We start from the raw sequence: 13,510 nt of genomic DNA, 5'->3' as shown, positions 1-13,510 counted from the left end.
TTTTCAATATGAGGAATGAAATCCCTATTAAGCAGTCCTCCGCACTGCCCAAGAATATCACAACCAAAACCCCAGAAGTATTTAGGTATAAATCTAACAAAAAACGTGCAGGATCTATATGCTAAAACATGGAAAGTACACTGTGTTCATACAATGGAAGACTCTATTGTTTTAAGATATTAATGCTCCTCAATTTGATTTAAAACTCAACACAACCCTAATCAAAATCCCAGAAAACTTTCTTATAGACATCAACAAACCAATTCTAAAATTTTAATGAAAATGCAAAGGAACCAGAACAGCCAAAACAATTCTGTAAAAGAGCAGAGTTGGAGGACTCACACTGTTAAATTCCAAAACTTACTAGGAAGCTACAGTAGTCAAAACAGCATGGTGTTGGCTAAAGGATAAACACAAAGACCCATTAAACAAGGTAGCCAGAAACAGACCCACACAAATATGGTCAAATGATTTTTGACAAAAGTGCAATGGCAATTCAATAAAGGATAATCTTTTTAACAAATGTGTCGAAACAAATGTATGTCCATACACAAAAAATGAACCATGACACACCTCACACCTTATACAAAAGTTAATTCAAAAGGGATCATAGACCTAAATGTAAAACATAAATTGTAACACTTGATACAGACCAACTGGAACTCATACATTGCTGGTGGGAATGCCAAATGATATAGCCACTTTGGAAAACAATTTGGCAATTTCTTATAAAGCTAAATATACACTTACCATCCTACCTGGCCAGCCCACTCCTAGGTATTTACTCAAGTGACCTGAAAGTTCATATTAACTCCTGTATATATTTATAGTAACTTCATTCATAACCCTCCAAAACTGGAGACTATGATGAACACCAAGGTCAACAGATAAACCACAAGATATGGGTACAATGGAATACCAGGGATAAAACCAACTACTGATCCATTAACACTCAATAAATCTTGAATGCATTTTGCTAAGTGAAAGAAGCCAGATCCTAAAGGCTACATACAGTGTATGATTTCAATTATATGAGATTCTGGAAAAGGCAAAATCCTGAGGATAGAAAACAGTTCAGCGGCTTCGAGTCTGGGAAAGGGGGCAGAAGCAGACTACCATGGGTATCAAAGAAATTCGTTCTAGGGTGGTGTAACTGTTTTGTAAGGCACTGTGGGGGTAGAAACATGGCACCATACATCTGTCAAAACTAAAAGAACTATACAGCATAAAAAGTACATGCAATCCCAGAATTGAATGAAGATGGTGATGAATCTAACCATACTACAAACGTGTGATATAATCTTATTGAAGAGGGTGGAGAAAAAAGAACAGACCTAAATAGCTTTGAAAACAGTCCTTTCACTGGTACTTTAAGGCTAAAAACAAAAAAGAACTGTACATAAATACTGTATTGTATTTGGTAAATTTGTTTCTCACAGGTATACAAGTTAGCAACTCTGTAACTATTTTAAATGTACACTAGAGTTAAACAAACATGTAAATAAACTATACTTAATGGGAAGCCAAGTTTCTATGAATCTGCCTATTCATATCCTTAACTCATTAGTCTTCTAACTTGTTAAGTGTTTCTAGTTTGTTGTTTGCTTTTCTACTTTATCTTTCTCTTGGCTAAACAGAGGTTTTATATTTTCATACAGTCAAACCTACCTAACCTTTACGTTTATTACTTTTGCCTTTAGGAAATCTATTAAAATACTCCTGCATTCTAAAATTATAAGACAAGGATGGTGGGTTGCATTACTTTCATAATTTTTTATTCCTTCCTCCCTGTGGGAAGAGCATACATTCCCGCTCCAATGACACTGAGCTTGTCCTTGCCTGTATTTTGGCCAATGGTACATAAGTGGACATGATGTTCATCACCATCAAGGAGAGGATTTAAAAAACACTGCCTTTTTTCCTTTGCTACAAAAATGACATGCCTCAAAAAAGGTGCTCCTCCTCTAGCTGGAGCTAGTGGAAGAGAGGCACGGCAGCTGGCTTGCAGCTGTCCAATGTAATGTGAGAAAGCAATTCTGTTGTTCTAAAACACTGAAATTTTGGGGTTTCTGTTGTTACTGCAGCAACAAAAATTAATATAACAACCATCTATTCTTTCTTTTAGACCGCTTATCACTTCTCTTCATTTCTGAGTAAATGATAATTTGGACAGTGTAGAATTTGGGGATCATAACATTTTCATCAAAGTTCAATTTAAGATGGCTGTGTTTGAGGTACATATAAGGGACATTCATCCTAGTGAGTATGTTCAGGAGGAGAGCGCTCCCCTATCTTTTCCACTGAAGTGTACCCCTAATGGCAGAGGAAACCAAAATGGGGATTCTGGGGACAGAGCCCAAAGCAATCACTGCTGGTGTGAATTTCTTTTAAATCTCTTACCTTAAAAATATTTACTTCTCCCTAATTTTTGAGCAAGATAAACATTCGAGGAAAGTATTCCATGTTTACCTCTTGGGGCTACATTATCTCCAGCACACTGTCATGTGCTCTGGTTTAAGAAGCACAGCAGGAGAGAGTTGCATACTGAAATCTCAGAATTAACATGTCCATAGGGCTTTGGCACAGACACAGGCTCAAATCTCAGTGCTACCAATTAAAAAAAAAATTTAAAAGATTTTATTTTTAAGCAATCTCCACAATGTGGGGCTTGAACTCACAACCCCAAGATCAAGAGTCACATGCTCTACTGACTGAGCCAGCCAGGCACCCCTGTACCAATTTCTTTAAAGGTGTGATCTTTGGCAAGATATTTAACTTCTTTCTGAACTATAGCTCCTCTGTAAAGTGGAGGTAAGCTTCTACCTCATTGTAGGCAATATAAAGTATGTAAAGAAACTACGTGCAATGTCTAGCATAAACTAGCCCTTAATAAATAGTATCTCAGGAAAAAGGTCAAAGCCAGAATATAGAATTAGAAGGTATCAGCATATAGTTGATGCCTGAAATACACGGGTACGACTGAACGTTCCAAGGGAAAACTTCAAAAGTAGTCAGAAAACTGGGTGAATAAACCAAAGAAGAGTTCAGGAGAATGAGAAGTCAAAAGTGTCAAATATTTCACACACACAAAAAAAGTATAATGAAATGAAAAGAGAATACCAGATTGCCAAGTGGGAGGGACTCTGTATCTTTTAAAGATGTAAGAGTGCTATGGTGAGCACAGAAGCCAGATTTTAATGAATGGAAGTTGGAAAAGTAGAAGCAGCAGTAATGTGGGAATAAAAGGAAAAGGGAACTATAGGAGAGTCAATGGGAAGTTTCCTTATAATGAAACTAAATCCAAGCAAAAGTATTTTTATTAAAGAGTCCATGCTAAATCAGGTAGCTTCCCTGAAGATTTCAGACCAGCAAAGGTTGTTAGGAACTGTAGCTATGGCCCTAACTTGGTTGGGGGGGGGAAGGGTTGATACATAAACTAAAAAAATAATGGAAAAAAGAAATTTGGTCTGCTAGTCAAATGAACAAGTGTTCATAAATGGGCAGCTCTCTGCTCCATACAACAGAGCAGACAAGAAGCCACGGTGCTGCCTCCTCACCCACCCACTAATTAGTCTTTTCTGTATAAGGGGAAACGTCTCTGGAGCGCCTGGCTGGCTCAGTCGGCTGAGTGACCCACTTGGTTTCGGCTCAGGTCATGGGAGCAAGCCCTGAGTCGGGCTCCGTGCTCACTGGGGAAGTCTGCTTGAAGATCCTCTCCCTCTGCCCTTCCCCCCACTCGCACTCTCTCTCTGAAATGGATAAATCTTAAAAAAAAGGGGGGGGAAGGAACATTTTTGTCCCACAGAACCAACTACATGGACACAACATGAAGTTCTTCTACTGTTTTTATAATCAAGAAAGTTTATTTTCCATCTGATTGCTCTGCTGTGTCTTGCTTAGAACTGGTTTCTTTAGTAAGTGCTACTGTCTTAAGTTTTAAAACCTGGCCTTTACTTAAGACTTCCTAATCAGACTTGCTTCTGATTTTAGAAAGGGTTAAACATTTCTTTACAAACATTTGGAAGCTGGAAAGATCTAAATTATAAAATAAATTTTGTATTTAAAATACATTTAAATGAATGCAGCTTTTGATGCTTCTGTTTATAACACCTAAGGAAAATCTCAGACTGACGGAGCACAAATAAAATAAGCCACTTGGCTTATTTCCAACTCTTTCCCTAATATCCCAGAAAAAGTCCTGCCATTTCCCATAGCTTAGATGTCATTTACTGACACTCTAAAACAGCTAGGAGTATTTCAGGGACAAAAGAGGTTGTTGAGCTGAGTGGAAACATGAAACTTAATAAAAACAAACATTTTGATACAGCACTATAGATAAAGTGCTTTGAGAGGAATATCTGTCCCACAGAATAGCCGTTTGGATGGGTGGCAGTATCTCGTTTTACAAAGAAAATGGAGGTTTGAGGGTTAGTATGTTCTTCCAAAGTCACAGCAAAAAGAGTAGATCCAGGACTTGAATCCAGACTGTCTAAATTCAATCCCTATTTCTTTTACTTTATCACAGTGTTTGAAAAATCTTGGGGTCAAGAACAGAGGAATATTTTCACCAATTTCAAATTTTATCTTTAATATATCTTTATTTTCATTTTCTATGGTTTGTCTTAAGTCATTCTACATTAAATCCTAAGCTAAATATTTAAATCCTAAATTAAATAAAAATACTGAAGTAAATACAATAAAAACATTTTATTGGCTTTTCTGGGGGGGAGGGTCAAAGGGAGAGGAAGAGAAAGAGAGAAAAGCTTAAGCAGGCTCCACACCCAGTGAGGAACCCAATGTGGGGCTCCATCTCACAACCCTGAGATCATGACCTGAGCCAAGATCAAGAGTCGGATGCTTAACCAACTCAGCCACCCAGGTGCCCCTTACTGGTTTTTTGGATGACAAAACCATTTACAGCTGTGAATTTGCTTCATGAGAATTACTTTGCCCACATTTCATAGATTTTGTTGTGTAGCACTTTCATTGTTGAAGACTAACTCTATTTTAAGATTTTGTCTAAGAACAAGGTATTCTTAGATTTAATCTGTTTTTGAAGAATCTTTAGGTGTTAAATTGTCGATTTTGAGTAAAGATGATATTCATTAAAACATGGACTGGCCATTATACATCTACTTTATTTTAAATAAACTTAATATTAATTTAATATACATACTTGAAACTCTTGATCTTCTTGAACAATACTATTCATGAAAAGAAACAATATTTAAATAACCTAGCTTGTTAGAGCATAGTGAAAATATAGCAGAGTTGTGTATTATATCTTCCATGGAGAAATTACACAAAAGAAAACTATGATTAAAGATTGACCCATGGGACACCTGGGTGGTTCAATTGGTTAAGCAGCTGCCTTGGGCTCAGGGTCCTGGGATTGAGCCCCCCACTGGGCTCCCTGCTCAGTGGGGGGCCTGATTCTCCCTCTCTGCTCCCCCTGCTTGTATTCCCTCTCTCGCTGTCTCTCTCTGTCAAATAAATAAATAAAATCTTAAAATAATAAAGACTTGACCCACAATCCCATTAGCCACTTCATAAGTGCAGCTTATTAAATAAAGTTTTTTTAGCAAGATCCATCAATTCTACCAGAAAAAAATTCATTGCAAAGATTCTATTATCAGAAGAAGTAAAAGACACATGTCTGACAGAATCTGAAGATGACCCGACCTACCACAATCTAAGTAAATGCAACGTATGTACCTGTTCTTCATTAGGCGAACCTCTCTCTTTCGTGCTGCTTCTTCAGCAGGTTGTGTAGGAAGTGCTGGGGAGGATGCCATAACAACTCCAGGGGCAATGGTGCTAGTGGGTGCTGTGCGAATCTGGTATGTCTGTACATCTCCAGAGGCAGCTGAAAAGAAAAACAGGGAACAGGGCGTAAGACACTGAAGCACTGTGACTCGGTAAAACTACGTGTGTCAATCATCAATTTAAACATACATTTTGGACTGGAAGGGAAAAAAAGGAACATGATTCTAACTAAAACACTGAAAAAATCAGCACTTTTTGGGTCATTACTGACAAATAATTTCCAATTTAATATATTTATTAGTATAGACACTTGGGTGAAAGAGGCCTTAACCTATGTCTGCCGGGTCTTGTATTTATGTTTCATTGGAATGCAGTTCTATTCTGTTGTTAACATGCTTACCAACCTTAAGTCTAAAAGATAAGTAGGGCACAGCTTGGATGATCTTCCTAGATAGAGTATACTCCTCAATGTCTTCCTTTGATATTGGTAAATTCATATTAAAAAATTTCAAGTAGACTCTTGCCACGACATAAAAACGACCATGATTTTTCATAAAATAGCGAAATGGGAGAGAAAATAAAGCATTATGGTCAACTATTATAAATTTCTAATTGAAACAAAACTGAAAGTATGAAAAAGTGTACCACTTGATGCCAATTATATTACTTGTTTTAATGTAAATGCTAATTGCTAAATAAATGGAAGTTTATTTTTCTAAGTGATCCATCACTTGTAAAAAGAAACACAATCATTATCTGTCAAACTGCTTCTAAAAACAGCTTAGTAATATGCCCTCCTAAGAATAAAGAACCTAACATTATCTGAGAGAATTTGAAGGTCTTTATAAAATTATCCATATTTGTTATTAATATCAATTAAAATGTGTAGTTTGAGTGGAAAAGATTTATATACTAAACATGTTACCATCTTCAAACTGACGTTCAGAATTCAAATTCACTGACATCCTGCTTTACAATTTTTGAGTACCTGCATGTAAAGTGAAAAGGTGTTTTACTCCCATTAATAAGCAAAATATTATCTTCTTCAAATATTATTTGTTTAGTAACAAAATATGTTCTGTAAATACATTAGGGCCTTTAAAAACAAATGACTCTCTAGTTGGTGTTTTAGGATTATTCAAAAATTATCATCCATGGTGAAGGGGTAATAATGGTCATTATTTAACAGAGGCAAAATATATTTTTATTAATAAAAATATTTTTAGATACAGATTTTAACATTATTTCCTCAATATGCAAATTTCAATCTGGCATAAATCATATTCTTAAAATATTCAAATGGATTCAAAGAAAAATGGTCAACTCCTATCCATAGAGATTCCTAAAGCAAGAAAATAAAAAAAATAAAACAACACAGAAAAAAAAGCTATTTCTATAGTTCATCAAGGATTTAACTACTACTTTTTCTCTACAGACCAGGAGACCTGCATACTGGTATAAGAATTTTCAGAACACTGTTTTCATTTGAAATAAAAAATGATGATCTTAGAAATGAGGATGTAAATTTCTTTTGAATAAAAAGCAGAGAAACAGAATTTTGAACCTTCAAAAAAAAAATTTTTTTTTTTTAAAGTAGGCTCTACACCCAACATGAGGCTTGAACTCAAAACCCGAAGATCAAGAGTTACATGCTCTACCAACTGAGCCAGCCAGGCACCCAGAACCTCCAGAGATTCTCACCAGTTATTTAGTATAACTCTTTATTTGACACATTAAAAAAAAAAAAATGAGGCCCAGAGAGGTGAGTCTTACTCAAGATCACATAGCAAATCTATGCAGTTAGATCTAGAATCTAGCTTTCCTAACTCCTGACTTCACTGTTTTGCCCTGTAACCTACCCTGTTTCTCCTATCCCCAAATGCTAGAAGTGTTAAAGATGTTGTATTTTTAAAACTGAAAACAGTTGTTTTTATGCCATGACATTTGGGTCCAACTGGAATAATGGAAGAGTTCATGGAGAACATTATCTATAATGAAAAAAATTAACTACATTTTCATAGTGTTTTACAGTATCATACTTACTTTTTCTGAGTTTATAAAATTTTAACCTTTCAAAGAATTTACCACATTGTGAATTCTGAATTCTCTTACCTTGAACAACGACTTGGTTGCTGGGCACTAAGATCTGCTGTCCATCAGTGGTCTGTGCATACTGTAGGATGGTAGTACCCGGCTGAGTGGCAGCTGCATTGGTCATGGTTAATGTTTGCAGGCCCTGTACCCCATCGGTACCATTGTTAGCCAGTTGTATTGCTCCTCCCTGGGTAATGGCAACTAAAACCCAATGGATTTTATTGTTATCAGTTTAATTAATACCATATAAGACTTTTACAACACACTAAATTCAAAGTAGAATAATGTGTTAAGACATAATCTAGGAGAAATTATTATAGCAAATAATACTGCCAAGAAAGATTTGGTATACTCAAGTACCTTTCTGCTCAGGAAACCCACATCCAATTGCTATAATACAAATGCACTCTATGAACCATATTATAATTTATAATAATATCCATTAACAATTTTTTTTATTCTTATGTTAATCCCCATACATTACATCATTAGTTTTAGATGAAGTGTTCCATGATTCATTGTTTATGCATAACACCCAGTGCTCCATGCAGAATGTGCCCTCCTCAATACCCACCACCAGGCTAACTCCATTAACAATTTTTTAAAAGAATAAATGAGAAGATGTTAAATTCCTTTCAAAGTTGTTTGGTTCAGAAGAGGTACCACTTTGTGATCCATACTTCCTTTATTCTAGCCTTAATTATGCAATATTTTGTTTAATATTCGCTGTTCCACTAGCAAATAAATTTCTTGAAGGTAGGAAATGGGATTTTTCTTCTCTACTTTCATGTACTTAGCACAGAAATGGGCAGTAACAGGCACCCAATAAATGGTTGTTTTAATGAATAATTAATAAAACCGGTTCAGTAGTGCATTTCTAACTCTAACTCTAGCAATGCATAAACTCTAAGTTACATATCCATGCATTCTCACACAGGATCCTTTGATTATTCACTAATTAACCACACTGTCATTCATCTCTTATGAAGTAATCAACTTTGGTTCATACTAAAAGATATTTCACTTTATTAAAAATTGAATTCACCTTTATGCTACCGTACATGGAAAAAGTTAATAGAAAGAAAAGAAGTTGGTTATTATTTTATTTGAACAAAGCAATCCTTCAGATACTAGCATCAAGATAGGTGGTTGGAGCCTCTCTAGACACTCTCCCTCTTAAAGTTTTCTGGAAAGAGGACTAAAAATCACAATATTACATATAAAAATGCATAATGGATTTTAACTTAATAAGTCAACAAATGTGTGATTTACGCATGTTACTTTTATTTTGTCTGTTAGAAGGGAATTATTTGAAATCATTTGTTAGCCAGCTCTAGGCAACTAATATCCCGAGTCATCTATATAAGGAAAATTGATTATCTACTGTTCGATCAAGAAATAGTAACAGTAAATAAGTATGATTTGGTTTAGCAAATGACACCTATGGAAATTAAGATACTGGTATATACAATCCATTCACTTTAGCCATTTCCATAAGTTTTACTTATCTTAGACAATTAAACAGGAATATGTAAGAACTATTTTGAGATTAATATTGCAGGTAACTTGAAGGAATCAGAAGATTAACAGAATTAAACCACAATTTCTCATATAGAGTTAATAAGTAAATTCCATTGCATTTAACATACACAGCTTTCTTCTTGGCTATATACAATAAACTCAAGGTGGGAGAAAAGAAGTAGGAAACTAGATATCAGGACACCTGGGTTCTAGTCCAGATTCTACCACTAAACTGTTATTTGAATTTGTTATCTCTTCTATAAAAATAAAAATACCTGGTTCTAGCCACTAAGTACAATTATAAAAATCAAATGAGATCATGTATGTGAAAGTATTCTGAAAATGGAAGTCCGATCCTTTCAGATGTATTTTTCTCTATAATATATATTTATATATTTGATTATTCCAGAAGGATTTGAGATGGCTTTCAATAAAACTAAATGCATTAAAACAAGAAGAGGAAGCTAGAAGTCAAGTAACTGATGGGTCTCTACCACAGAGATTCTACCAGAAAATCTAGAGGAAGAAGAGAATACAATTAAACTTATCTGAGATTCTGAGTAGTGAAAGTAAAGAGGAAAACATCATGGGTTACAGTTGTATTTAGTGAAACAAAGAATTCAAGTTTAAAAAGATAGACACATTGTTTCTACCTTAGAACAGAATTTCTCAAATAAGACTTTATCAGGAACAGTGAACCAAGTAATGGATAAAACTACTAACAGCATTTAAAATTTGAAATTAAAAAAAACCAACTTATGGAAGGAATACAAACTGGTGCAGACATTGGGAAAGGAAGTTGGGCAGGATGTGCTTTGATTCAACAATTCCACTCTTTGGTTGCTATTCCACTGAGACGCTACTACATATATAAGAATGTTCACGTCACAGTGTTTGAAACAGTAGAAATGTCTTAAATGTTGATCAGTGTGTGTGTGGGCGGGGAGGGAATATTTAAGGGGGAGGGAATGTTTAAAAAAAGTTATATAGTGAAACACAATATAGCTGTTAAAGAAATATATATCTGTATGTATACATTTGTCTATGGTATACTAATAACGTAGGTCTCACTTGTATCAAAATATATGGTAATATATTTATGTATGAACAGAATGAAAAAGAATGGATAGATATATACCAAACTTTTAACTACTGCGGAGAGATGAAAAGGATTATAAGTTAAGAAATATATAATGTTGTATATATTTAAGTAGTCATTTTATTGATTCTTAATGACAATCAAGAACATGTTACATCAATTCTGTCAAGGCTCTATGTGTAAATAAGGGATAAAGATAATGTAATAAAACTTTAAAAATATGAAAGTATTAACCTTTTAAAACTAGCAATTTTCAGTTGCTGGAAGAGAGTGGTGTGTCAAATTAAACATACACATTTCTAAATTTCATTTCCCCATTTGACATTCTGATATGCCTATTCCCAAAAGAGCATGCTTTCTCCTGCAAGTGAGAATCCCTGCAGTAAGTGAATCACTGTCACTAACAGGAGTATGCTGTATCCCTCAGGATTCTGTTGTGGCAGGGGAAAAGTAAAGTTCATGTATCAATGTCTTAGCATGCACACATCTGGAATAATTCTAATTATTTGGATAGAAGGCTAAAAATACACACATCCATGTCCATAGATAGTACCTGTTTATCTCTGTCAACAAAGAACTCAAGAAGGAAAAAGGGGACTGAACTCCAGGGAGTACAGAGTGGACAAGAAGCTTAGTCAAAAATGCTGTCCTTCTGCTCACTTTCAAAAGTTTCAACTTTGGGAGAACTAAAAAGTCTGGTACTTGGGAATCTGTTTTTAATACAGTTAGAATGCAAGTTAGTTATGTAAACCAAGGTTGAGCTATACTGTGAAAACTATTAACTTGGGAGTCAAACTTTTATACACATTTCTGACACAGACCACCCCAGGGTATTAGAAAATTAATGCAACAAGGGAGTGTCAATGTGTACATTTAATTTGTAATAAGGAGGAAAGGGGGAAAACTACATAATGGGAAGTACTGGATTTAATGAGCAAATCAAAATGAAGAAATCTATGTAAAAGGCACTCCGGGAGTCAAAAGGTATTGGGAACAGATAGAAAAACATACCATTCACACAAATGCCTCTGATCAAACAAAAGCAGAACTGGAAAGACTTTGTTAACAGATTTGGGTGAAAGATAAGAAGAGAGACCTAAGTGTCAGACAGAAACATGACAGAACTGGAAACTTTGATAATTTTGCACAAAGAATCTTTGCGTTCTGTGAGCCAATTTCAGCAGTCCTTATGTTTATGTTACCAAAATTCACTACATTACCTTTTATATTAAAAAGAATAATTGAATGTGCTGGTAGACTATAACCAAGCCCCTCAACCCCCACCACAAAACATTAAATATGATTTTAAAATGCTACTTTTAGAAGGGAAGATGAATTAATAAAATAGATGAATAGTGAGACCATTTTTGTCTTTAAACCTAATCAAAAAATGGTTATCTTATCTGAAAAAGTATTTCCTTTATTAACATCATATATTACACAAGGACTAAAATCTAGAGTTTCAAGCAGTGGTTCAAAAAATTTCCAAGACTCTCCTGGCATTTGCACAAAACAAAGGACCACTAGAAGGGCTAACATGCTTGAGCAATCCTAACAATAACCCTAAAGAAAAAGAAAATACTTCTGTTACAGAACTCTGCATACTGAACAGTAAAGGAAATATAATAATGGCATCAAAGACTGAGAAAAGGGCTGGCACTTTAGGATTCCTTTAAGGAGAATGCAGCCATTAGTTTTTCATCTCACTTTCCAAAGCAGAAATATCTTTTACTCACTATACTGTCCGCTGCTAGTTTGGTAAATCGGAGTTGGCACCGTTACAGTGGTGATGGCAGGTGCTGAAGTCTCCTCTTCAGACTTCTCTTCTTCAATCCTTGGCACTCCTGGTGCATCTGAAGATAAGTCATTCAAAATTTTCCTAGAAAAATAGAAAACTATATTAACTAAAATGAAAAATATTTATTGGCTAAATATATATAATACGAAAAGAAAATGGGCAGAAAGCTGCTACTGCTTAGGACAGCAGTTTAAAGATTGTATTCATTTATTTATTTATTTGAGAGAGAGAGAGAGTGGGAGGGGGAAGGAGCAGAGGGAGAGGGACAAGCAGATTTGGTGCTAAGTGTGGAGCCCCACACAGGGCTCAATCTCACGAACCTGAGATCATGACCTGAGTTGAAATCAACTGATTGAGCCACCCAGGTGTCCCAGGACAGCAGTTAAAAATTTAAGAACATGGGTACATGTTCTTAACCATACATGGATGAGAAATCTGTATGTCAAAATGAAATCATACGGGGACTAGAAAAAAAAGGGATGGATTTCTCTTTAATCTGAATGAAAATGAAGGCTGTGATTGGAAATCTAGGTGTAAGCAGAGATTAATAACACTGACTACAGAAAAAAAAATCCTTTTGCAGGGCAAAGAACACCAAAAACAAAGTTAAAAGATGATCAACAATACTAGGAGAAAAGGTTTACATATATTACAGATAAAGGGCCAATATCCTCAATATATAAAGAACTCATAAAAATTTAGGAAAAAAAAAAAATTAAATAAAGACCAAAAACCTGATTTTAAACTTCTCAACTCTCAGATTGGTAAAAAGTAAAAAAAAAAGTTTAACAGTATATTCTGTTAGCAAAGCTGTGAGAAAACAGACACTCTCACTGTTGTTGAGTATAAAATTGGCACAACCCTTATAGAATAAATTTGGTGACAGGTAACAAAACTATGTTTACAGAGCAATCTTACTTCCAGGAATTTACCCTTAAGATATACTCACTACAGTACAAAAATACATAAGGTTATTCATGGTAGCACTGTTTGGAACTGCAAAATATGGGAAACAATCTATATGCCTCTACATAGGAGAATGGCTGAATAAACTACAGTTCATCCAGGAAATGGGTATAGCATGGTACCTTTTTTATAAGAAAGAAAGTGAAATATATGTATTTGCTCTTCTACTGAAGAAGGAACTCAGAAAGGATAATACCAGATGGAGTTTAATGAGATTACTTAATCTACTGGGATTGATAAGAAGCAAAAAAAAGATAGAAAAATTG

General features: G+C 34.9%; 1 protein-coding gene across 2 annotated transcripts in view; it reads right to left on the bottom strand.

The window, feature by feature from the left end:
- The window catches only part of CREB1 (cAMP responsive element binding protein 1), a 56,210-nt gene that overhangs the window by 6,838 nt on the left and 35,862 nt on the right, over nt 1–13,510 (bottom strand). For both annotated transcript variants that reach the window (XM_021703243.2, XM_044913706.1), the window contains 3 exons: nt 12,217–12,359; nt 7,879–8,061; nt 5,716–5,866 (listed from right to left, as the gene is read on the bottom strand). In XM_021703243.2, coding sequence (XP_021558918.1) covers nt 5,716–5,866; nt 7,879–8,061; nt 12,217–12,359 — 477 coding nt within the window. The remainder of the gene's footprint in view (nt 1–5,715; nt 5,867–7,878; nt 8,062–12,216; nt 12,360–13,510) is intronic.

Source organism: Neomonachus schauinslandi, chromosome 3, assembly GCF_002201575.2.
Source record: "Neomonachus schauinslandi chromosome 3, ASM220157v2, whole genome shotgun sequence".
Classification (NCBI taxonomy): Eukaryota; Metazoa; Chordata; class Mammalia; order Carnivora; family Phocidae; genus Neomonachus; species Neomonachus schauinslandi.
The sequence above is the reverse complement of the archived record's forward strand: the minus strand, read 5'-3'. Positions and strand labels throughout refer to the sequence as shown.